This window comes from Alligator mississippiensis, chromosome 13 (assembly GCF_030867095.1).
Source record: "Alligator mississippiensis isolate rAllMis1 chromosome 13, rAllMis1, whole genome shotgun sequence".
NCBI lineage: Eukaryota > Metazoa > Chordata > Crocodylia > Alligatoridae > Alligator > Alligator mississippiensis.
In genome coordinates, this window is record NC_081836.1 from 8373537 (window position 1) to 8400096 (window position 26560).

At 44.2% G+C, this 26560-nt stretch overlaps 1 protein-coding gene across 1 annotated transcript; it reads right to left on the bottom strand.

The window, feature by feature from the left end:
• Window positions 1-4349: 4349 nt before the first annotated feature.
• Window positions 4350-23022, bottom strand: SCNN1D (sodium channel epithelial 1 subunit delta). The gene is made up of 12 exons (XM_019493818.2): window positions 22699-23022; window positions 20479-20737; window positions 19564-19757; window positions 13082-13185; window positions 12667-12830; window positions 11513-11611; window positions 10879-10996; window positions 9816-9894; window positions 8850-8907; window positions 7938-7993; window positions 6815-6890; window positions 4350-5708 (listed from the first exon to the last, which is right to left on the bottom strand). Exons 1-12 carry the CDS (start codon window positions 23016-23018, stop codon window positions 5301-5303), a joined length of 1935 nt encoding a protein of 644 aa, XP_019349363.2. The 5' UTR covers window positions 23019-23022; the 3' UTR covers window positions 4350-5300.
• Between the last annotated feature and the right edge of the window lie 3538 nt (window positions 23023-26560).

Consider the following 26560-nt stretch of genomic DNA (forward strand, 5'->3'; position numbering starts at 1 on the left):
CATCATTCTGTGTTTTCCCCCAAACTATATTTGATCGTGTGCATTTCCACAAAACATTTTGCTTTCTATGAACTGGCATTTTCTGATGGGTCAGAGAATTTCAGCCCAGCTCTCCCCGGCGGTCACTGTCCCTCTTTGCGATTCAGGAGCGTATGCATGTACATCCTTTGCCTTCTCTTAATGCAGGCCGCGCAGTGGGATGTTGCCTCTTTCCAGCTTCTGCCCAGCTACTGCAATTGAAGTTCCCAGCTCACACCACAAAGCAATCTCTCTTAGTCATGCCCATTAATTATATCAAGACATCGAACGTCTGGACTCTAGGAGTCTGTCTCAATGGTTTAAAGCGGGGTCTGGGCAGCCTCCACTCCATACTCCTGCCTGGCTGTATGAGTCAGAAGATCTGATGATCTCTCATGCATACACCATCATCCAAAAGGATCCACGGTTACCTACTACTAATCATTTCTATAAAATGAGAGGCCTGATGGGAAACTCCTAGAGGGAACAGAAAGTTTCAGTGAATGCTCTGGATTCCAGACCAAAAGGGTGATGCATTAATGACAATTTAATGCAATCAATGCAGTTTTGACTTCAATGGCTTTGTCCACAAGCAGCAATCATGAGCTGCAAAACCTTTTAAAGCAGCAAATACAGGCTTAACAGGAGCTGAGGGTAAAAAAAAACAAGAATAGGGGCCAGGTTGAATAGAGAGACAGGTCATAGGTGTAACGAATGACTGATTAACTGGCTGGGCGCTTCTCACTGGCAGTCACCGCAGCCCTAGTGAAAGCATAAGGTGGAGCAACGCACTGAGAATCCTGCTAGCAAGGGTTGGAGAAAAAACAGTTGCCCTATTCTGCATAATTTTTGGACCTTTTTTCTCAGTTGGGCCCAGAAAGAGTTTTTTCAAGAATGTGAAACTTTCCCTGCAACCAAACACCTGAAAGACAAAGAGAAAAAAAGTTGCAGTCGAACCATTGTGCTTCCATTTCACTCTTTTAAAATGATTGTTTAAGTATATGTCAACGTATATTGCAAAACAATAAGTGGCTTCATCCAGAAAAAGGGAACTTCGCACATAATTCATGTCAAAAGTCCCATCTGACAATGTCTAAATATTTTTCAAGGTTTTTTCATAAAGGGAAATCCCTTCAGACGGGACCATGGGATGCTGTAGGGAGTCGCAGGTAGGGTTTTGATACATAGGGAATGTTCTTTAACACGAAACCATTTTACCAAAAAGGCTCTGACCTGCTATGAGTAACTGCCCTTAGCGTCAGACAGGAAACCCATCCATCAGGGCAGGACGTGGCAGAAGAGCAGCACAGAAAACACTGGGCAATACCCCAGGAAGTTATAAATAAGGGATATGGCAAGCCTCCAAAAAAGGCAGGGGATTACTATACTAGAGGATATGAGAAATGCTATTTTGCCTCAAAACCCAGATCTAGGGGATCCTTGTCTTCTTTTATGATACCCCCGAGTTCAGTGGAGATCCAGGTCTGTATCGTTGAATATTGGGTCTCCAAGAGAAGCCGATGGCCAATGCAAGACAGCTCTTGAAGGTGTCTTTTTGGACTGTGATCTGTGAGGTACGACATGGAGGAAGGAGATTTCAAGATGATGATTGGTTTGGGGTGTCTGTGGCTGAAATGCTATAAAAACATCTCACCCTTTTTTTGCACTTCCTCACCAGAAACTCACTCACCTCGTTACACACCTTGTTTCCAACTCACATGGAACGGACAAGGGAACGCAGCATGGGATGTATGGTCTGATGAAGTCAGGGCATCGTGGTATAAACACTAGCATGGCATTTGCCTGACTTATTTGTCAGGTGCTGCAGATTAAGAGAACAGTCTGTCACAAGCAGGCAGAGAAAAACCTATGCAATCGGCCACACCTTCGGAGACGGCTACTCTGGACCGTCCCCAGATGGAAACTACCTTGTGCAAATGTGCCCCACCGCCACACCATCCTTTGCGCTTGGTCCTGTATTTGGATTTGTGCTTATTCTGTTCAAGTTTGTAGCATGGTCTGGTGCTTCTGTCAGGAGGCAGCAAAATCCCCACGGGAATGCTAGAGCTGGCTGCAGAAGAAAGTCTCCCCAAACTGCCCCATCGCTGTGATCTGTAGCACCCCGTAATATTCCACGCACACATGTCTGCCAGTGTTATTTCTGTCCTGATTTGCAGCATCCTTATTGCTTCAAGGGTTTCGCCAGAACACAACACTGCCAGTGCCCTGCAAGGATTACCTACTTCAGTGTTTACTCATTTTTAATGTGGCTTGTTCACTCAGTGTAGATGAGCTACTGAGCTCTGCGGTCATTTTGGACCTATGGGGATGAAACCAGACCAGTCAACTGCCTTTCACTTCTTATCTAGTCTAGTATTTGAAGCTCTGGGGGTAAAAAGTCTGAGCAGCTTTAACAGGACTGCTGCACTAGTCCCACAGTTAGGATTTTGCAGAAAGAAAAAGAGCAGAGTGCTAAAAGAGTTTAGATTTCAACACACCTTTTGCTAATGTTGCAAAAGATAATACTATTTAGTAAACACAGTGCATGGTATTTCAAAGCACTGCAAAGAATGTGTTGCCCAACATAATGTTGAGATAACTAAGGATAATGATTCCAACTCATACAGGCTAAGGGAATGGAGATACTGAGTGATTAAGGGACTTGCCCAAGGCCACCCACTGAGTCAGTGGGCCCAGACTCAACTGAACAGCCCTGAACTTGGAGAAGCGCTTGAACCTTGGTCTGAACCACATGGGTCTGAGCCACCTTTGGTTACTGCGCAGCTGCAAGATCCCATCCCAGCCAGCGGGATCAGCAAAATGTTCCTGCCATCATGGTGACTGGTGGATGGGTGTCCTAGCAAAGCTTCCAAGTCTCACTCTGCCTTGACGTCTACCTCAGAGTTGTAGCCTACAGGACGTGGGGCAAGATCCATCTTTTTAGCCAGGCTTTTACCTTGCTATAGGAGCCCCATTCAGCAAGCTCCAGTGGCAGTAGGTATGAATGGACTGGGGGGTGGGCTTTTTCCTGAGAGTTTGGTATAGGGGTGTGTGTGTGTATTTTTATACAGTACACACACACACACACACACACACACACACATATTTAAGGGCTTTGTAATGCTCCAGCAATGACAGCAATGCATACCAACACTTCCAAGCATTCCTATATCTTCTGGAGTTTCCTACCCTCTTAGCATACCCAGCAGCTCTGCTTAAGGTCCAGTTTCTCCCTTCTCCCTCTTACCCCATGCCCTCGGGGCTCTCTTTCATTGTGACCCTTTGCCTTGTGTCAGAAGCCCAGGCACTTGCCCAAGGACATCTCAGTCCTGTGTGGGCAACTCGGCACCCTGCCTCCTCTGCCAGACCTTGCTGCTCTGGCCCAACCTAAAAGCACACGGCATTGGTACTGGGCAACTCTGCATTCCCGCAGCAATGACTTTCTCACTGTACATGCTCTCATGGTACCAAGAGGGGCTGGGGAGAAATTGCTCCTGCGTTCTTAGTTCCAGCTCCTCCGCTCCTTGCTGGCTGCCCTTGGGAAACGTACTTAAACTCCCTGCTTCTCTCCTCACCTGTCAAACAGGTGTAGTGACACTGCCCTACCTCATCCTGGGTGTTGGGGAGGATTACTTAGATGTTTCCATGGTGTTATCACTGCTCTTCAAAGCCTGTCTTGTGTATATTGGAGTCCTAACAAAGAAACCAGCCCATATCAGCTGAGGATTAGAGAGGTCCACTTGTCACAGGGCAATAATGTGGCTGTAATGGATTTTCCCTTTGGTTCATTAGACTTGAGTATTGTGCAAAAGGCCTGCAGATGATACAAGACTCTCCAAACAGAGATGTTTTTCTTCTCTGCTCAGAGCGGTTACCACTTCGGCCTCCCGTGCTACTTCCTGTGGAGGAGGTGCTTGGAGTGTGATCTTGCTAGGAAGACTTCTCATCAATATTAAAATAATATTCTGTCATTTAGGGTGGTGTAGACACAAGGATCGTGGGGAGTAAGAGCCTATTTTTATGGCATTTAAGGACCTGCATGCACAGAAAGGCGGTTTTCAAAAGCATCTATCTAGGTGCCTAATGCCTATTGCTTTTGATGGCAGCGAGGAACTTTGTCACTTGAATATTTAGCTAGGCACGTATTTTAGCTTGAATTCCTTTAAAGATCTGGCTTGTGTGAACAAAGGCTATTAGACCAGTCGCCCAGTATTTCAGGATAGAGAGACATTTACAGACATTTCAGTGAAAACATAACAACTGAACATTGCCTTTTCAGTCTTCCTTGAGAGACAGGTGACGATCAACTATTAAATGAAGATGCAACAGGGTCATGCTGTATCCAGAGCATTTTAATACTTAAAAAGTTACAAAACAAAAATCAGTGCAGACTCATTCTAGCGGAGCCCAGAATTAACCGGACTGCGACTGCAAGAGGTATTTTTTATCCCGAACATCAGCATCAAATATAAATATCTGTATTTTATGCATACATAATTTACCACCACGTATTAATATTACACTGTATAAATATTTCTGTATATTACAAACCTATTGCAGCAAAAATTGCAGCACTATGTTCAACTTTTAAGCAATTCAGGCACCCCTTATGAGAAGAAAAAAAAAGAGTTGTTCCTTCTCCCTCCTCTGAAACTGAACGCCGCTGCAAAGAATTTAGGGTCAGCCTAATGGTATCTCTGCAATGGGTTCTTCTGTATCCTTCTCAAAATGAAAAAAGCAATATACTAAGGAGATGAGGGCTGAAAGCCAGGCTAAAGTGACTGCAGCTTCATGTTATCACATACGTTGCCATCCCAAAGGTGCTATTAATGGAAAGAGCACATGCTTGTTAATGTCTACTGGAGTCATTTTCTGTATGGGTAGGTTAACATTTAACTCAAGAATATTTATGAAATGCTGATGGGCCTGTCTGAAGTCAGAAGGTGTCCAGTCGGAGCTGGTTTCCTCAAAACAGCATAAGCCAGAAGCTATGAAACTGCCAGAGACACAGTGTAAGTCCCAAGAAAAATGCTTCTAAAATGACAGGACCTTGAATGATTCCTAAGACAAGGTCACAGATCAAGTAGATCTAAGCATGGAACCAGCCTAGCTGCAGTACGATGTGTAGCATTTAGAGGCTAAGCTCTGTGCCACCCGAGAAGCAGCAAACTGCAATGCTTCCTGCCTTTGCAATTCCCACGGGCCCTCCAAGCCAGGCCTATTGAATATGTACCCTGAATAATACATATACATTTTTCTGCTCTGCACATGCAGCATTAGCTTTAGGGCTCTACATCTACACAGTGGTCTTTGATGTATCTAAATCCATTCAGCACAACTTCTGGGTATAGTTCTGGTGTGTGGATCTTGTTAGAAATTGAGTGTAAAGGTAGGTCCCCGTTCTTGCTTGCCACGATGGTCCCAGCATTGGGAAAAGTCTGAGCTGAGCTGCTATCAGTACCAGGGCCCTCAGGCACAGATCTGTAGTTTTCCAGTGTCAAACTCACACTGGAGATGACTGGGCTTTGGGCCATCTTCAACGTCTTCTTTGACCTGGACAATTTGTAGCCGAAGATGAGCGAGAAAACTATTGTATCCAAGAGAAACTCAAGCATTTCAACCACGGACAATACAGAAGACCCAAACCATAGGCTCCACTGGCTTCCCATGTTGGACAAGAGTAGATTCAACTGTGAACAGGAAAAGCAGAAATGATTACAATTCGAATATTCACGGTTTAACTCAAGAAGCCTGAAATTATTGTGTTTCGCCAGCTGGTGAGTCAGCCTCAGATGGCAGAACGCAGAACACTGTGGGCTCGCTAGCTCCAGGCTTCAGCTCCTTAAAATTGTCTTTAATGCGGGGGGGGGGAACATTTCTGGATAAATGCACAAAAAACCCCCCAACTATTCCTTCTTATTGCATCCCATGCTGGTAACAAAATTATCAAGTCAACATACTGGAAGAACAGACTCCAGAGAGCAAACACAACACCAGCAACAGCAGTGGAAGCAGCATGTTTCCCTCACTGCCTTGCCACTTCTTCCTGGGTTGGGAACAGAGGCTTGTGTGACAGGGCTGGACTGTGACTGCAAATTCATTAGACAAGGGATGAAGCACCTTTAGATACTAAGATATTCTCGTGATGGCCAACTCATCTCAGTCTCAGAACAGGGGGCAAAGGCTGATTGCTGCCCACTGCAGCACGTGGTTTTAAATCCCCATATGTTCCCATAGCTATCTCCAAAGCCCCAGAAGTGATGTGATGCTCACTTTGCAAGGTCCTTTCACCCTTGTAATTCAACCTATTGCAACACCCATGCCTACCCCCAGTGTAAATGCTCTGGGTTGGATTCTGCAAACCCATGGGCAATGAATAGCAAGACATGTCCAATTACCACACCACACTACATATGCACACAGAAACGAGGTGTTAACATCAAGTATCAGCTGTACAGAGTGGCAGTAAATGATAAGGCCTTTGCAGCCCTACCTCCTTCCCTGGGTTGTGGATGGAGAGTGGGCAAGTCTGAAAAGACATTAGCCTGTAGCAGGTTCAAAATCCTCTCTGCAAGGCAGGCACTAGATGGTATCAAATCTCATGCTTCAGAGCTGATCTGATCCCATGGCATGGTTAGGAATAGGAAGCAGTCCTCTCTATGCCCCAATGCAGCCCTGCATAATTGGCTAGACATTCCCAGGGTGTTAGCTGCATTTCCTTACTAGGTTCTGATCTTGGCCATTGCCAGGAGCAGGGATGATGATTAAAGCCATGAGCTGGTCCAGTGCAACTTACTGTGAGTAATGGAGACTCATTCACAGACTGATAGTTCAGTTGCTGGTAGAAGATATTCACCTTGGCGATATCTTTCCTGCAGAGGAGAGTGGAGGTAATTAGCAGAAGCGAGATCCCTACATGGCAGTCTACCCATTGCAGGAGCTTCAGGTGCTGATGGTATGTGGATCTCTCCTCTTCTCTGCCTATGGCCCAGCGTCTAGATTTCTGGGGGCAGAAATGTCATAGCCTAACTAGTTTTGGGGCTCAATATAAGCACACGAACCTTACTACATATAGCAGATTAGACAAGCTGATCTAATGTTGCCTTCTAAGCTTAAACTCTGTGAAACCAAGGGACTCTATGAAACCATTTAGCATTGACATTTAATTTTCTTTTAATAGAGAAACCTTGCTGTGTCAGGGCACTGTTTGTGCCTGCCACTTTAAGGGCCTGAGCCGAGCAGCCGGCAGGTGCCTGATTAGGGCAGCCTTTTTAGATTCAGGGCTACCTATATAAGAAGGGCATTTTGCTGCTGGCAGAGCAGGCAACAACATTGCTTGGCTGTGAGGCTGTATGGAGCAATAGGAGGTAAGGGCAGGAGTTGCAGGGGATGGCTAGGAGGGTCCTGGTTTTATATATATACACACACACACATATATAGTGCTTCCCCTGGAAGGGGCCAGAGTATGCTTAGACCCAGTTGGGTAATTGGCTGGCCACTACCCTGGTGAGGGTCATGGGAGAGGCCCAACAGATGGTATAAACTGAAGGAAGACACCAGGCCTGATCCAGTCCTCGTGAAGTCAGTGAGAGTCTTTCCAATGGACATCAGTGGGCTTTTGGTCAGGTCCCCAATGCCTATCAATGCCATGTTTTGTAGCTAGATCATTTGTCTGGACAACTAGGATGTCAGAATGAGTGTCTCTATTGGTGTGCACACAGGCATACTCTACATGCACTGGTGTTTTCAATATTTCCAGTGACAGGGAAACATTTAGCTTGGGCTGTCTTTAATACACGTCCATCACTATGGGATGGAAAGAGTATCACTCCATGAAAACAAACTAGTTCAGGGGCTGTCAATCACTCGGCTATCCTTGGATGAACATCACACCCCACCATCCTCTGTTAGTTACTAACCTGTTGCTAGTAGAGTTGTATCCTTTCTGTTGACTCAGAGCCTGGCGGATCCAGTCCTGAAACACAATATTTCTATATTAATGGTCACTTCCTCTCTTGGAACTGGCACCAGATTATCGCAGCTAGTTAATTATAGAACTTGAGGCATAACAATCCACATTCCCTTGATCCTGTAGAGGAGGTACAGTAATACTACTTTCATTGGGTGTGCTTAATATTCTATAGGGCAAAATTTCACATGCAGAAAAATGACCATAGTTAAATTTGAAGACCAGCACAGCAGGATCTCAAATCAGTTCCTCCTCTGAAAACCGAGAAATAGCCAGATGTATGTAGCCAATGTTCTTAAATGGTGATTTTCGGATGACCACCATGAAGGCAAGTTATTCTTTAAAACCAGTGCACCATTGATGTATAAATATGACGGGCAATGGTTGATCCTCTACGCTGCTTGGTGTTCCATATGGCAGTCCCTAGGGTATGTGTTTTAATACCCAGGTGACATTAAAATAAGAGAAACAGGAGAATGTCATCCAGAAAGTCCTGAGGCTCCCATGACAGTCTCTCATCCCCCCCATGAACAATAATGGGATAGGAGGTTATGCACAACTTCGTTTTACAAATGGGGAACTGAGGCACGGAGTTGAAGTGACTTGCCCAAGACTTGTAACAGAACTAAAACTTAGAGAGACTTGGAGATTTGGGCTATTAATGCCTTATCTACAAGGCTGTTCTTGAGTATCCAGCATCCTAGCTAGGATGGTTTACTTCAACCCAATTTTTCCATCTTAGTTTTGCACAAGACCCTTCAGCCTCCCATCCTTTGAAACCGGTCTCATGGGCCAGTAACCTACATGACCACAGCAAAGACGGCTTCCCCTCCAAACAACACTGTACTGAAGCAGACATTACCTCTGAATTTGGTGATGGCCATTTAGCAGTCCCTGCAGATACCTTGTACCATGATTCGCTGTTAAGGTGAAACAAAAAATGATGGTCATGATGGTTCCAGTATTTAAAAATGAATGAATAAAAAAAACCTTAACACCCTCAAATCTTTCCCAACAGAAGTTCTTGAGACTCTGGATGCAAGCATGAGAACAGGACAATTTAATTTTGACAAATGCTAAATTTGCTGAAAAATGGAGTTCTGGGAGGGACCATAAGTAACCATTTGAAAAATTGGATTAAATTTGGTGAATGACTTGGGCTGAAAAAAATAGGAGGCAAATTTAAGAATCCCCCAAACAGTTTATTTAAACTTTTCAATTCAAAAGGGCATTTTTACATTTAAAATCTGGCCCATATTCAAACACAATAAAGGTTAAAAACCAGTCAACTAATCCCAAAATTACAGACAGCATTTTGTTTCGGGGAGAACAAAATGTTTCTGGTTAACCCACAGTAAACCATTTCTAAGTTGGTTTGTTTCACGGGGGGGGGGAATCTGGTTTGATGTCATCCAAAGCAACTTTTTTTTTTTTTTTATTTCTCTTTTTTGCTACCAAAATGAAAATCCCATGACTTGCTTGGCTCCAAGTATGTATGCATGAGTGTTTCCTATGTATACCAGAGAACATGAAATTTGGTAGCCCTGAAGCAGCAGCATTTTCACAGCAGGCTTAAATGGGTCTTGATATGGACCTTCATCAAGCTAATTTTGTGGCTTCTATCCCTATATTATGGACTGACCCTGTATGCTGTCACCTGCTAGCCACTCTAAATGAAGCCACCAAGAGGTAGATAGATGTCCAAGCAAATGAGAACGATGGACTAGACAATGCACATGCAAGTCTCAAAGCTGAGCTAGCTACACCCCTGTTGGAGCCCTTCCTCTTCTATGGGCTTAGCAATGTGTCCTCTGCGCTAGTGACTCACCGGCATGGTTTGGGGCACTTGCTGAAACAGCTGAGGTGGTGATCCGCGAGCCGGTTGTACAGCTGGTAGAAGCAGTGACCTGGAGGAGGAAATGAAAAGGGGCATGCTCAGACAGACGGCTCCCCCAGGAAACGCACTCCCCAAACCCCATCGTTTCACCCTCCTAAGCACACAATGTTCTCGCTCGAAGCGGGAGAGAGTGTCCTGCTCTCTGCCTCCCACTGTGGAACGGGTGCAGATGGCTCAGGATTTCATTCAAGAAACTTCAGCAAGAGCCACTTGGAGAGGCATCAATCAGAAAAGGAGAGTGTCCTCCTACAGATAGCAACTGCCTTATACAAATGTTATTACTTAAAGTGGCGATGTAAAATTGTGAAGGAGCAGGTTGGGCTCTGGCATGCCCTTTTTTTTTAAACTCTTAATCTCTGCAGAAAGTGGTGTTTAATGGCATCGAGATACTCCCCTACCATCATCGTGTGTGTGGATAGGAGAGTAGTAAAGCACTGGAACAGGCTACCCAAACAGGTTGTAGTCTCCATGCTTAGAGGCTGTTAAGGTCCTGGTAGCCAAAGCCTTGGCTGGGATGATCTAGTTGGGGATAGTCCTGCTTTGAGCAGAGGGTTGGACTAGATGACCTCCTCAAGTCCCTTCCAGCCCAAATTTTCCATGATTGCAGTTTAGTAGGGTTTGGGCACAAGAATAAATGATACTAGTCTCTTTGGAAATGGGGCTGCCCACCAAAAGGCTTTTGCAAAGGGTTTTTCCTGCCCTTTGGGCAGGGGGCTGGACTCGATGATCTTCCGAGGTCCCTTCCAGCCCTGATGTCTATGAAATCTATGAAATGTAGAAAAATGTTTATTAGACTAAACTCCTCTTTTCTCCTCTGAGGTAAACAGCATCAATAGTTATGATGATAAGCTAGTGAATTATTTCACTGGCCTACTTCTAACCAATTTTCTCCAGGCATCTCCCAAATACATGGTAGAAGAGGCATCAGTTCAGAAGTCAATTAACAACCTGTTCTTGCAAGCCATGTCTAGGATGGCATTTCCGGTGCCCTTACCCCATGCGGGATGCTTGTTGTAGTTACAATATTCGGCATCAGGAGGCAGTGGGTAGTAATAGTATCCACAGCCACAACGTTGAATCATGATGTTTTGGAAGCAAGAATGCACACAAGCCTGAAAAAAGCAGAACATCGAGTAAGTGTGAGACCTGGTGTCCTACTTTTTGCCCGGTAATGTGTGAGAAGACTTCTTCCTTGCCAAAATGCAGTGGCTGCAACCATGGCCTGATGGGGAAAGGGTTTTCACAAGCTCTCAATTTAATGTTTCAAATATTCAAAGGCTGGATAGGTGCCAAAACCAGAAGAAAACAAACTTCTGGGGGCACAGGCACACCAGTTCTGGAACTGGAAGAGACCCACGGTCCACCTAACTTGGCATCTACCTGTCTCCAATTCAGTCTAGTATGACAAGCAAGAGAAAACTCCGGTGTCCTGAACTCAGTGTCCCCTGGCCAATACACTAAATTGTAATGCTCAATACTGCGTGTGTGTAAGCATCTTCAGAAGGGTCATAACCAATGTATTAGTCACTGTGCTGCTAGCATCTAACTCATTGCTTTGGAAAGCATGCAAGAGATTATCTGAGTGTGACTGATGCTATGAGAAATCAAACCCTCTGCTTTGAAATTACCTGCAGCGTGTAGGAACTCTTGTACAGGAGCTTGACATTCACATCGTCTCCATTAACTGTGCATTTCCCATAATTCCCACCCAAGCGATGTACCTCATCCTGTGGACATGCAGAAAAAGAGCCTCATATGATTGGGAAGCATCAATCAAATTCAAGCAGATGCGTAAACAGTTCAAAAGGCATGTTAGGACTAAACAAATAGACCACAAAGACCAGGGAGCAAATAAAATAAAAATAAAGAAGAGACACCAGAAGCTATATTTAGAGGTCAGGCTGAGTTAAACCCTGCAAAGGGAATTAAAACAAACAGCAAAGCTATTTTGGCCACACAAATAAATAGAGAACAAGGGAAGAAGTGGGGCTGGTACATAGAGATGATGGGGAAGAGATTAAAGATCACCGGGGGTAGCCCAAAAACTAAATGAATAACTTGCTCCTGTGTCTACCAAAGGGAATTGGACATGGGAGCTGAACATGGGGGTAAAAAGGCAGGATGGTTAATTCCATGAGGCTACTAAAATAGAAGCAAGTGTCAAGGAGTTCAATGCACTTGTGTTTGGGGGGAAACGGGAGAAAGATCATTTCCATCCCAGAATTTTGAAAGAGCTAGCACGTGAAATTGTAGATACAATAGCAAGGATGTTTAATAAATCTACAAAATCATGAGTAATACTATATTATTGGAGAACAGCAAATTTGGTACTTTATATTTAAGAAGGTGAATTCATACAATTTGGGCAACTACAAGTCTCCTCGTTTGACTTTAGTGGGGAGCAAGTCTTTGAAGAAATTTTGAAAGACATAGAGGGAAATAGGGAATGGGATAACGCACGACTGTGTTTACTAAAGTAGATTAAACCACACTAAACTTATATCTTTCCTTTAATAAGCTATCTGATTTTTAAGATAAGAAGAAAAACAAGATCTAATCTAGTTGAGCTCCATTAAACATTTGATATAGTGCCACATGGGAAATTATTAACCTGGAGAAGGTGGGGATTAGTACGAACATTGTGAGGTTGGCAAAAGCTAGCTAATGGATTATGGTGAACGGGGAAGAGTTGGGCCATAGTGAGGCCATCCCTTTGCTCATAACCTGCCATTATCACCTGAAAAAGGAACTGAACGGATGCTGATGAGCAAGGTCAGCACACCTGTTGGATCCCTATGGTAGTCGCGATCCCTGGTCTGATGTCAAACCCTTCATGCTCGAGGAACGGCGTCTGATTGTGGTTGTGGATCATCACTTTCACACCAGCCACTGTTGACAGCAGGGCTATGTGATCCTTCTGCTCTGCTTTTAGGATTAGAGAAAGTCCTAGAAACAAAAGGAAAGGAAAGCCTTCATTAAACCTTGACTTTCAACCACAACTCCTTACACCGAGGCTGGGAATTAACATAATCTCTCATACTCCCAACATAGCTAGAGAAGTTATACGGGTTGTGCTCTCAGAACAGAGCTTGGTGCAAACTTGGCTAGCATCCATGCCAAAAAGGATGTGCAATCCCTTTTCTGTGGAGTGATCTTTGCTTGGTCTTTCCTCCCTGCCCCTTCACCCAACCACATACCATATGCAACGCCAGGTTTTGTTGCTTCCCAAAAGGGATTTGTTCCGTCTTTGTTAAAAGTGTAGCAGCTTCCATAGACCGGGTGGTGAAAATGATCATAGTCACTGCAAAGAGGAAACACAAATACGAATCATTATGAGCGGAAAAAATCTCCACTGTATTATGTGTATGGTGGTAGTGTCGCAAGGGTCCAGCTAAACTGGACTCCCCTCTCTCCCCCCACTTTGCAAACATAATAAAAAGATGACTCTTGGCCCAAACAGCTTACAATGCAGATAGAGTTACTGCCTTTCTATATTACTTTCATACTCATAAGGTAGTTTGATGCTAATTGATTATGAGCAAACAGAGCACTCATAAGTAACAGGGATACTTCAGTCTGCATCTTATAATTAAGTACATGAATATTGTTAAGAACACTTCAAATGGTGATAACCAATCTTGTATTTCTAGGGCACTTGTCATCAGAAGATCTCCAAACCTTGACAATGCTTGGAAAGTATCATGCCCGGGGTCAGAAGGGGAAACTGAGTCACACGAGGATCGACTTGCACGGTATAACACAGTGAGTGGCAAAAACAAGAATAGAACTGAGGAGTCCTGACTTCTTTTTTCGTTGCTGTGACTTCGGACATGCTGCTTTCAAAGGTCAGTATTGATTAGGCATGTTTAGCTGAAACTTAAACCAATGCTTTAAAGCAGTGGTTTTCAACCTGTGGCCCATGGACCCCCGGAGGTCTGCAGACTATGTCTAAGGGGCTCACAAAAGCTGACTATGATCAATCAGAAGTATGTGAATACCCACACTTACAATTCAAAGGGGTCTGCACCCCCACTGAATTTTTTTTAGGGATTCATAAATTAAAAAAAGTTTGTAAACGACTTCTTTAAAGGTTTAGGCTTCCTTAAATATCCTTCTGTATCCTTCTTTTGCCATAAAGATGTGCCAAGTAACGGTGCCTTGGATGATACCTTGCAGAGCAATGCTGAGTAACGATGCTATTTAGGGTATCTTTGATCTCATGCAGTGTAGCTGTATATGGCATTTTTCATATGTGCAAAGAAGCTTCAGCTGGGTTGCAAGCATTGGCTGTATTGTAATTGTGACTTTGGATCAAAATCAAATCAACTTATTACTACCAAGCCTGAGTTTCAGCCCTTGAGCTCTGGTCCTGTACAAGGTACAAGTGCTTCGACAGCATTTAGGCAAACATTTCCTGGCTCTTTACCATGTTTGTACACAATGTTTTGCAGCTCAAGCACATTTGCTTAGTGGAATTGGGCTGAAGTGAGTGCATGCTAGCATCTGCCTCTTTGGTTGCATGAAAGGAACAGTAAGGAAATATATCTAGCATGGCAGAGGACACAAGTAGGGGACCATACAACTATCCCCCTTCCCTGACTGGCCCAGGGCCACAGGACAATTTTAGGGAGATTCTGGTTTGGATTTATGCCATTCTAGGCTTTGTGCTGGGTTGTGTTCCTTTACCGTTAACATAGCCCATCCAGTTCACAATTTAAACATCTTTATTTCAGGGTCCCAGCACTGTCTAATAGTGATACCACCCAAATGAACATCAGGCAACCTGGCCTCTGCTTCTGACAGCCCCTGATTTGCTGTGTGGCCTTGCTGAATTCACTGAAGCTCTTTGTGCCTCTCTGTTCCCTCACTCTAAAACGGGGACAAGATTGCAAACCCCTTTGGCAAATCACTTAGAAAGCCTTAGGTGTAAGGTACAACTAGTCAATGCCTGAGGCACCTCTGTATAAATCATAGAGAAAATCAAGGTTGGAAGGGACCTCGGGAGATCGCATCTAATGCAACCCCCTGCTCAAAGCAAGACTATCCCCAACTAGATCATCCCAGCCAAGGCTTGGTCTAGCCAGGTCTTAAAATCTTCCAGGGATGGAGAGTCCATCACCACTCTGGGTAATCTGTTCCAGTGCTTCACCACCCTCCTAGTGAGAGAGGTTAGATATTAGGAAAAACTAACTGCCCTTCCTGCAACTTGTGACCATTGCTCCTTCTTCTGTCATCTGCCTCCCTGAGAACAGCCCAGCTCCAACCTGTTCCAAGCCCCACTTCAGGTAGTTGAAGGCTGCTATTAAATCCCCCTCAGTCTCCTCTTCTGCAAACTAAATAAGTCCAGTTCCCTCAGTCCTTCTTCAGAAGTCATGTGTCCCAGCCCCCAAACCACTTCATCACCCTCCGCTGGACTTGCTCCAATTTGTCCACATCTTTTCAGTAGTGGGGAGTTCAAAACTGAAGTCAGTATTCCAGATGTGACTTCACCAGTGCAGAATAGAGGGGAATAATCACTTTCCTTGATCTGCTGGCAACACTCCTACTAATGCAGCCCAGTTGACTTCTTGGCAACACAGGCACACTGCTGGCTCATATTCAGCTTATTGTCCACTGTCACCCCCAGGTCCTTTTCTGCAGAGGTGCTGCCCAGCCAGTCAGTCCCCAGCCTGTCCCAGTGCATGGGATTGTTCTGTCCTAAGAGCAGGACTTTGCACTTCCCCTTTTTGAATGTGTCTGCTCCCCTAAAACTGTGCCCTGTGTAAACACTTTAACATAAGATTTCATAAAGAAGCAGGGGGTAGTGGGTTAAACACTGTTAAGCTTTTAGCTCATTGGCCAGGGATTTTCTTCTCTGCCTCAAGCCTGAAATGTGATTTCAGTACGCTCCATACTCCGGGACGTACGCCTCTTGTTCTGCCGAGGAACACGCATATCGCCCCACATAGAAATGCCGAGTTGCTCCTGGGTGAAGGCAGGAGAAGTTATTTTTACCAGGCATGGATAGATTTACATTAGTTGTTCTGGATTATCCTTGCTTTGCTTTGCAGCCCTTCAATTCAAGCATCAGCAGAGGTCACATGGCACAGGGAAAAGAGTCCCCGTTACTGTAACCTTCACATGTACAGGGATTATATTCATTTTATGCCACATTTGGGAGGTAAGCTGATGGAACGGGAGACCCGGTGTCTCACAAGCCAAATGCTTCCAGGGTGATGGTACAGTCCAGTCCATACAGTGCCACCCACAGCCCATGGAAGGCAACATTGGCAATGGAAATCACATTGCTTTTCCAAAACCGTGCAGCAAAAGTGCCCTTCAGAGTGCTGATCTGTTCCCAAGGGTGGCTCTATGCCTGGCCAGACAAAACTGCCCACGTGACAGACATTGACACTGAGGCTCCGTCTGCTTGGGCTCCATACCAGCTGCATTCTGGTTGCTCATTCATGATAAAAACCATTCATTGGTATTGTGGCCCTGTTCCGCATCAAAAAAATGACTGCTATCTTCATTAACAAGGAAGTTCCAGCTTGAACTAATTGGAATCCACCTGCCTTCGGTTTCTTTTTATACTTGAGCCCCCTAATAGTCTGGGGCTTAAGGGGCACGGTTTGAGACACACCACTGCTGCATTCCCAAGTAGCAGGGCCAACCCTTTCTTCATCAGGCCGTTCTAGCCGGCTGAAAAACTGCCCTGCTGTTTCTGCTCCACTGAAGCACACCTTTCATAAGTGCGCTTGTGCCTCCCCAATTGCATCTTGATGATCTGGGGGGAGATCAGACTTGGAGTTGCATTGATGCAGCTTTTGCAACCCACAACTTTCCAACACAAGCAGAAACTGGATCTTCTCCGACTCCAACAGCATGTGATGGCAAGAGGAGAACTTGTCCCAGCCAGTTTTAATTAAAGTAGCAGGCATTTGCTCCTGTTTTGGACATTGCTGGTTTTGCTCTGACATCAACTGCGCCCTTCGCGGTGCTGCAGAAGAATATTTAAGCTTGTTTCCAGGGTTTTTTTACTACAGGTCACGAAGGACTAGCCCAAATCCACTGAGACAGAAAATAAGGATGATTCTGCATTGTCTTAATGCTAAAGGAAGGGGACTTGAACTGCTGCTGAATACACCAAATATGATCCTTCCCTTTTTCTACTTTGCTCTCTTCTTTCATCAATGCATTTATTAGCTGCAGCAAAATAAATATTCATCCACTCTATGTGCTGTTCATCAAGGAGAAGGCACAGAGTCCTCCAAACACACTCTAAATAGTGCCAATCAAAAGGATTAATTCCCACAATTTACTACCACCACCAATGCTAGCTTTCCATTTTATACCGCTGTATCAAGGGCCTGGCCTTTTCCGCTGAGGTGTCTCACTGTCAGGTATCTTAACCAGATGAAAGGGTAATGTGCAGTTTTCCTGTAAAGCAGATAATTTAACTAGTTGCAGCTGAGTTTTTAAAAGTGGGCCGGAGACTCTTGAGCACAGAGGAGGTTCTGCAAGGGAAAAGTCAGGATTAGCTAAGCTGAGATCTGTCTCATTGCTGTGATGAGTTATCGCAGTACAGCCAGTCCCAAGGAAGGGTTGTATTTGGACTGTCCACTGAGTTAGATCCTTAGTTGGGTTTATCCTTAGTGATCCTTAGTGATGTCAACCCAACCTAGTTGGGTTGACGTCAGCGGAGCAATGCCAATTTGCAATAGCTAAGGATCTGCCCTGGAGCGTGTGCAGTTTTTAGGAGGAAGAAGACAACACCCACTATGTGCACATGCTTTTATCCACGAATCAGAAGAGCATGCGATAGGCATTTGTTCCTGTTGCTACACAACCCTATTGAAAGAGAGGTGTGTACTAAGATTCACATTTTCAATGAACAGGCTTTGCCCAGAGAGCACAAGGCAGATTGATGGGGAATTGGGACTGCAATTGAGGAGCTGGCTTCCAACTCTGTGCTCTGCCCACTGGACCAGTTTAAACCATGAGAAGACAATCCTCTGCTGTAGCCAGCAGGCCAGCACCATCCTCTCTCTTGCTTGTGCTATCTTTTAACGTGGTGAAACTTCTCTGCTCAACTCAGCCTCTCTGTTTCTACCTGCCTTGTGCGGCTCCGGCTTATTAACAGAGCCAGATGAACACAGCAACATCAAGGCAGCTGATTCATGGTGGTAATTACAAAGCGTGCACGTGGAGGGATGTTAGGTGCAAGAATCAGCAAGGACTTGCATCAACTTCCAAAGAGAGCCAAAGCTATGACTGGTTCCCCAGGCAGGGAAAGACCTTTTGACCCTCCTGCCTAAAACTGTCAGTGTGTGGGTTGCAAAGCTCCCCTCTGCTGAGGACACTAGGAAGAGATACTGCCTTCATCTGTACCTCAGGACAACCTTTACCAGCCATTCGGCAGTCATGGGAATTGCTGCCTTGGGTCCTTTTGCTACACCCAGACCAAGTTCCTTGTCTCTACAGAGCTGTGCATTCAAACCTGGCTCGTGGACGGTCACAAGCGACCCAAGTTAAAGCCTTTTGTAGGTGTGGGGGGCATGCTTTTCAAATCATGCTCTCGCCCAGGTGAGTCTGCTGGCAGCAGCTGGCCCGCAAGCGGCATGCTCCTGCATGGCTCGGCTCTGCCATCAGAAACGTTTCAAGGCAGGTGCGTGGGGAGGTGGAGCGACCCTACACTTGTATGAGGTGGCACCTGCTTCCTTCTTTACACCCAGATCGCTACAGGAGGAAGGACTGAAAAGATTATGACCGTCCTGCCTGCTTGCCCCTTTGCAGCCCTCCCCAGGTAGGAGGAGTGCAAGGGGCTCTCTCCAGTTGCTTGTCTCGGTGAAGCAGCCACTTTCTCCTCCTCCTTTGCTCTGACCAACGTATACCAACGGTCACAGGGGATCTTACTGTAGCCCATTACACCGCGGAGGAGTCTTAGCACCCATGCAGGACCCCTGGCTTCTCTTCTTAAAGACAACTTGGCCAGCAATACTGCAAAGGACCTTTTATCAGCAGGAATTTGTCATCAAGAGAGCTGACTCTGTATCACTAACAACTGCCCTTGCTGGGGCAAGGGGTTGCACCAAGGTGTCCAGCTCACTAGAGTTACATAGGTTTTTCCTTTTTCCCTTTCTTTAATGACATCTAAGAGAAGAACTAGGGGTGAACCCCCCCCCACGAGAGATGAACCCAGGTTAGCACCGTGTGCAGGAAACCCAGGCTGCAGAGGACAGACAAACCAGGGAGACTGGACTCCCTGCGGTTTATACTAACTATTGCCAGAACCTGGAGGATCTCGAAGTGCTTTACAAACTGATTTTAAAAATCTGCAAAGGGAGGTGGGTGCTATTATCCCCTCATTTTTACAAATGAACAAGCCCCAGAGAACACAGATCCCAGGCCTGGGATTTTCAGAAGAGTCAAAATCCCAATTCCCAGCCTGAGTAGTTTGCTCAAGGTCACAGAGGGAGCTAGGAGTGTAATCCAGGCTTCCTGGCATCCAGCCCTGTGCTTTAAGCCTCCCTCTTCACCACATTTCCAAGATAAGCCCTCACTTATTCTGGCAGCCCATCATGACAGATGCCAGACTTCTTTCAGCCATAAAATCGGCTTCACCCTTGCAAGCTCTGGCATAATTGCAAGCCGCTTGGCCTTTGCTAATTCACCATTGGGAGCTCTTCAAGGATTTTACCTGTTTCTACAGGGCTCCCCATCATACTGGCAGGAGTAGACCAGGTCTTCTATCTGATCTTCGTGAGCAGTAATGTTGATTATCACTGGGAGCTGAGACATGATATTCATGTAGTGAAACTTGTACCACTCGAGAATGGCGTCCACCCCAGATGAGTAGGTCTTGTCAAAACAGTTCTCACCTGTAGCGTTGCACTGGAGAGGAAAGAGGAGGAGAGGAAATGAGGCTCCAGGTGTGCAAGGTGAGGGTGGGAGGGGAGTTATAGCTGTGGGGCACAACATCTGTCCTGTCCAAAGATGAGCCCCGGGGAAGGTCCAGGGTATTGAGTGTATACACACTTTGGGCACATGATGGGACCACCTCAGATATGTTCCCAATTACTGTAATTACTCCTTGGACAGAAAAGGGATGGAAGTATTCCTCTCGGTTACCCTGACAAAAGAAAGGCTAAACTCAGTGGAGGGGCTCTATAACCAGTGAAGCACTGGCCAAGTCCTGGAAACCTCTCTTTTCTTACCCGGCGTAAAACCATACTGACTGCCATGGAAGTTGGCTTGAGTACAGAGCTGCAGAACTGGTTATGAGAATAACAAGTAAAAACACGATCTGGGCACTTCACACCACGTCATCCTCCTTTCATCATAGTTTTTGCTTTTTGTCTAGAGAAGGGCTCTAAAGATCAGCTCTGGGCATCCCCTTACTTTTTTATGGACAAAATAATTCGTGCTGCTACTGTTTTCTCCGCCAGAGTCACGTGTTAGTAAAGGCTTAAGGTGGGGAAGGGATCTTCAATGGACACTGTTGTTTGACTTCAGATATTTTTCTTTGGACATTTATTGGACAGTTCAGCCACGTTTATTGGCGCACAGGTTGTGCGGTGTGGCCAACAAGGTGCCGAAGCTTTGTTACACTTACCAACCTAAAGCCCACCATGGAAATGTTCTTCTTGGACACAGGATCAATGACATACGTCCTCACCAGTGGGATGTTGCGATTCAGCTGAAAATCAGCAGGACCGAAGTTGTCAGACTCCTTTCTAGCCAAGTCCTTCACTTTGATGATTTTTTCCTCACCGTGGAACATGTTTGCTGTGGCTGAGCTGCCATACAAACTGGCAATGGTCTCCACGGCCAAGAAGTCCAGTTCAGCCAAATTATCACTGACTGTGGCAAACCTACAAGGCACAAGTAAACGGGAGGCTTGTTACCCAGGTTACAGGTAACCTTGTGGATAGGCTACCGATAAAAGAGGCAAAACCAGGTTGACAGTCCACTCTTGTATTTGCTTGCACCTTAAAACATGAAAATAAGCGTTTTATCCCCAAGTCTGTTTGGCTACACACAACAGCACAACAGATTTTTACCTATACTGGCTGGGGGACTAATGAGGTGGGGAAGAGGGTGGCGCACAGATTGGCAGCAGGTCTTTAATTTGCTGTGTTCTCCAAATTTCCCTCCAGCCTATGTCCAATGTTTATAGATGGCCTGTTCTAATATTTTAATAAATGATCTCTGATTGGTTTTATTCAAAGTCTTTGCTTCACTGAAACTTTTGGAACTGGACTGAACTAGATCTCTTGTGGACTTGGAAGGTGCTAATTAGTTGGGATTGATATTCTTGAGAAAGTGGGAGTGTATTTTTTTATTTCCTTTCCTTCCCCAAAGTGGAATGCTGTTTTTGTTTCTTTACCTTACTTCATGGTCTTTCCCCACAGGGCTGTTTTTATTTTTACACATTATCTAGGCATTTTAACAAAAAATATACCTCTTATAGCAAAAGAATATCTAATACATTTGGCTACATTAATCACTACTATTTTAAGATAAAGCTATGATACAGTATGTATAGAGTATAGGTACTCCTCACTTAATGTCATCCTGGTTAATGTTGTTTGACGTCGCTGATCTATTAGAGAACGTACTTGTTTAAAGTCGTGCAATGTTCGGTTATAACATTGTTTGGCCGCTGCCTGCTAGTAGGTAACTACCGTGACGTAATCGGATTCGCTTAACATCGTTTCGGTTAAAGTCGCATTTTCCAAGAATGTAACTCCGACATTCAGCAAGGAGTAGCTGTATTTAATGTATGGCCTTTCTTTATCTCCTTTCAGGCCTTGTGCTTTGTTTAATTGTGTTTGATGGTTTCTTTTGCTTGCTGACCAAATTAGTTGTCACATCTGCAAAGGTTTACACTATGGTTACTCAGAAACAGGCTTTGGGCCGTATGCTTAGCAACACTTTTGCAGCCCCTTGAAAATGGCTAAGGCTGGCAATAGTCTGCAGTGCCCTTTTTCCTTCAGTTAAAAAAGCACATCTGTAGGAACGCCAATATACACACAATCCCTGGAAGGGACTTCAGAGCCACTGAATCCAGCCCCTATTTTCCGTGTCCAAAATGGCATGGCTTTCTTTTAAAGCTGGAAACGATGTTTAATCTCCCGTCCTATTTAGCCTATGGTACCTCTGTACTGAACCAATCATTCCAACAAATGAATGCTCTTACTTCCAAAATGTAGGCTCTTAAATTGAATCCCCAGAATTTGCAGCCATTCTGGCCTTAGCTGCACAAACAGGCATTTCTGAAAGCAAGCTGCTGGTAGGTAATTCTTATAGGCAAGTTAAATAATTGCTGACTAAATCATTTGATAAGCACTGAATAAAAATTTAGGCTCCATCCTGTTAGCCCACTTGTACAAAGGTTCCCATGGAAGACAATGTGATTATGCCCATCCCTAAATTCCCACACCTAGATATTAGAAAGGCTCAAGGATTCAGCTTGCAATTAAACAGCATGTAGTTTCTCACTCCAGTGGCCTGTAGTTCAGATGTGAATGGCTTTGGACGAGATGTGTAGTTTAAGGCAAGAACACTTTTACCAATGTAGAAAATCTGTCAAGTCCAAGAAGATACTATGGAAAGCTCCCTTACACCTGGAAGGAAAAAGATAATCCATGACTATGCACCTGCTAGTACTCATTCCCAAACCGAGGCCAGAGTTTAACCATCCTGCAGATAAAGATGTTGTACCCTCAGGATCCCAACTGGATCATCCTCAACTCAGGAGAAAAAAGAGTTATCAGACCTTTCACTGCAACAGTACTGGAGCTGTGGCAGCCCTCGGTAAATGCCAGCCTACCTGTATGGGTTGAGATTGCAGAGAGTAATGGCTGGGAACATCTTGGGCTCTGAGTGCATTGACATGGTTGTCACAACAGGATAGGTCCAGTACTGGCTGAATAGGAGTGCAAATTGCCAGTACAACATCCCAAAGCTGGCGAGGAAGAGCAAGGTCCAGAAGGCTGTTTTCATCTTGTTGCTGTCTGAGCACACCAGACGAATGGTGCCGTGGATGGTGGTGTTCTTGCAGAAGAACTCGAACATGTCCCTGTAGGAGTCATAGAACTCAATAAGGCCTTCCTCCTTCTCCTCCTCCTCTCTCGTCAAGTCCTGGTCCATCCTCTCAGGCTGTTTCAGGTTTAAAAAAAAAGCAAAACAAGCAAATAAATAAAATTATCCTCATTTGTTCTTAAGAATGAAGAGGTATGACCCATCTCTTTACATGGGGCATAGTGTAGGCAATGGGTTTCACCACTGTCTAATGTGGAACATCTCTGTTTCCAGAACTCAGATATCAGGAAATAGCAGCGCTGTTGGAGGTTTTTGGTGCTGCCATGCAAATGGACTACCCAAGTAGTTTTAACTTGCTACTGGCATTTCAGCGAGGTTATCAGGAACATCTGCAAAGTCTCTTAGCATGGATGTGTGTGGTTAGAATGATTAATGTGTATAATACTAACATAAGGGCTTCGGGAGAAAAATGGTGAATACCTTTTCCCCTTCTGTCATATTAATAATTAAAAAAATCAAGGTCTCCCATGTACAAACCAGGGTTAACACAAAAGGAAGGGAGGAAATTCCATTGTTCCAATGAATATTAGTTGGTCAATGTGTAACTATGAAATGCCATATACATTTATGGGACTATATAACAAATGATGAGTAATATGAACATTAGAGCATCTATTGATTTAAGATTACATCTGACCTTATTTTTTGCTGAATGCAAATGCTCCTGGTCCCCAAAATCAATAAAACCAGGAAGAGGTCAGTCTCATCTAGTGACTTTGGTTGTATTAATGTAGGGCTGGATATAATCCCAGTGGAACTTCTTTTCTACCACCTGTTTTTTTTATTTAAAAAATATTTTAGAGTCAATTTAATGCTGGAAAAGTGCTAGACTGATAGGAATGGAGAAAAAAATTCCTTGGTTTACAAACAGAACAAGGGCAACATGTCTTTATTCTGGACTGGAAGGCGGCTCAACCTCTGGTGATAAGAGAGGAGTTTAGTCACCATAAATAATTTAGTCCTTGGCTTCTCTGAGGAAGTTGCCTATAAGGGGAATAGTCAATCAATACTAGGAATGGGGGAGTCTTTTCTCTCCAATCTAAAATAAAGTAACTTTCAATCCCAACCAGGGAGACTCAATTTGAACTTGTGAGTTATATCCCATTAGCAACTGCAGCCACTCTTGAGGCAGAACATGGCACCTGTTTCTCAGCACAGTAGCAGACCCAAGCTCTTTAGAAAAGTGACAAAAAAACCAAACCATTTTGTTGAGAAACTACAGAGAAAATTTTCCTTATCAAAATATAATGAACCCATTTAGAGTTTGGCCATGACATTGAAGCTAACAGTTTACTTCTAGAAAAGATTCCTTGTTGCATTTACAAAAACTGGTATGTCCTTAATAGCATACCATTGTTGGCTTTTCTATAACGCTCATCCAGAGAGATCAGAATACTTTACCCCCTGTTTTACAGATGGGTAAGTTGAGGCACAGGGAAGACAATGGTGTGCCCAAGGTCACACAACAGACAGTGGCAAAGCTAGGAATAAAATGCTGACCTTTGGGACCCCATTCTGGTTCATTAGCCATGCACATTCATCTCTGACCCCCATCCTACCAAACACATTCAAAAAACCGCTGGCTGCTCACTTAAAAATGTGGTCATTCCAGGGCTCTTGGAACCAGATCAGAGTATTATTCTAATACCAACCTAGAGGAATGAAAGCTATTTATTGAATCACCTGCATCAACTCCTGTAGCATCCAACTTTCCAATGTTACAACACCCCTCCCTGAATCACCATCAACGGTGCTATTGAAAGAAGGGTTTGATGAAGGTTATGCTTAGCATAGACTTGGCTATTTTATACAAAATGATAAACACACCCACTGACGTGCAGATAGAAGGAATATTTTGCAAGGAAAAATGACTGCTGAATGCTTTTTGTTGCTGCTCAGTGCCGTGCCTATAAACAACCTTCATCCAACAAAATACATTGAGAAACGTCCTAATGGAGGTGTTCTTATCTTAGGAGGCTTCAACTTGAAGTGGCGTCTTAACTCAAGATTGCATGAGCAATGAAGATGCCTAAAAGTCTTCTAAGTGATTTCAACAACAGGATCAATGCACAAGCAGTTCAGAGCACAACGAGCTCCTACTGCAGCTGAAGAGTAGAGCATTAAGAAACAGAGAATTTGATTGAAAAGGTAGGTTTGAACAGTCTATTAGTAGACAACTTAAAAAGTGTCACCCCGGCTATCTTCAAGCTTTTTTATTCTCCAGGAAGACCCTAAAGGAAAGTGGAAGTGTCTTACCAAATGTTCTCGAAATGCATAAGAACAAAAAGCAAGCAAGCAAGCAAGCAAGCAATAAACTCCCCCCCAAACAAAAATGTTCAAACAGAAATGGAAAACCTGGTTTTCTTTACCTTCCCATCGCCATTAAAGGACTGAAATGGGCTTTGCTCTAACTTCTTAAACAACCTTACCTTTGGGCAAGCTGGAAAGTTCTAGCCAAAAAGAATGTAATAAAGCAACTACAAAGAAGGAGGAAAAATGCAGAGGAGGGGAATTAGCATGAAGATGGCAATTCCACTTTTTTTGCTACAGGCAAGCACTTTGTTCTGTGCTCCATTTGGATAATGTATCTCTCTCACATCTACAGGTATAAAAATGCACCCAGCTGCTGCACTATCTTCCAAAGAACGCAGCGGCTACAAAGCCTTATCTACTGACATCACGACAGAAAGTATAATCGTTACAAAATAGCACATACAGCTCTTTGCAACAAAAAAAAAGTCACATGGCAAAGATCTGGGAATATTTCATAGACATTAGGGCTAGAAGGGACCTCGGGAGATCATCGAGTCCAGCCCCCTACCCAAAGGGGGTTGTATGCTTTTACCAGTCCTGGTAAAATAGTTTCCCGAGCTTTGATACTTAACTTTGTTTTTAACTCCCCTCAGATTCAACCCTTCTTCCCCCTTGTTATTTATATTATTTTAAAATAAATGAAGGCAGCCACATAGCATTAAAGATGTAATTAATTTGGGAAACATTACAAGGCAGTTGAAGGAAGTCCTGCACATGATGCATATTTTCAGTAGTACAGAAAAGTTTTACTTGCTCAATGCATACAATTCTCGTGCATTGAGAATTTAATTATAATTAAATTATAATTAAATATAATTTTACAGTCTGTGTTGTTCTAATACGTGTTTAAACTCAAATGAGGTAAACACACACTACAAATGCAAACCTAAAACATAGCCCACGTATCCTTCTGTTTAACAAACTCACTTCTTACATGCATCATTAAGAACAATGATTTTCAAGGTGAAATCCCTAACAGGTGATCACTGATTATGATGCTTACTTTGCTTTTAAAGATACATTTATATGGCTGGTGACTTAAAAACATTTAAATGTGAATTTAAAAAAATGAATGAAAACACCCAAATTCACCCGCAGTGCCAGAAGCTTTCACTACACATGCACAAACACACATGCACATACAGAGGCTGATCCATTGCCTATTATTTCTCCATTTTTTCCCAGGTTACCCTACCCGTAGAACTAGTTAACGCAGCCGTTGTAGTTGGCAACCTTGGAGTCTGTTTAATAAAGCATGATAAATAACTGTCAGTCTT

Excerpts from the sequence above, each read along its gene's own strand:
- SCNN1D (XM_019493818.2), bottom strand. The coding sequence starts at position 23,018 with ATGGACCAGGACTTGACGAGAGAGGAGGAGGAGAAGGAGGAAGGCCTT. Across the intron at positions 8,908-9,815 it reads AAGTGCCCCAAACCATGCCG|CGAATCATGGTACAAGGTAT; the intron begins GTGAGTCACTAG and ends TCACCTTAACAG. Across the intron at positions 7,994-8,849 it reads GGCCATCACCAAATTCAGAG|GACTGGATCCGCCAGGCTCT; the intron begins GTAATGTCTGCT and ends ATTGTGTTTCAG.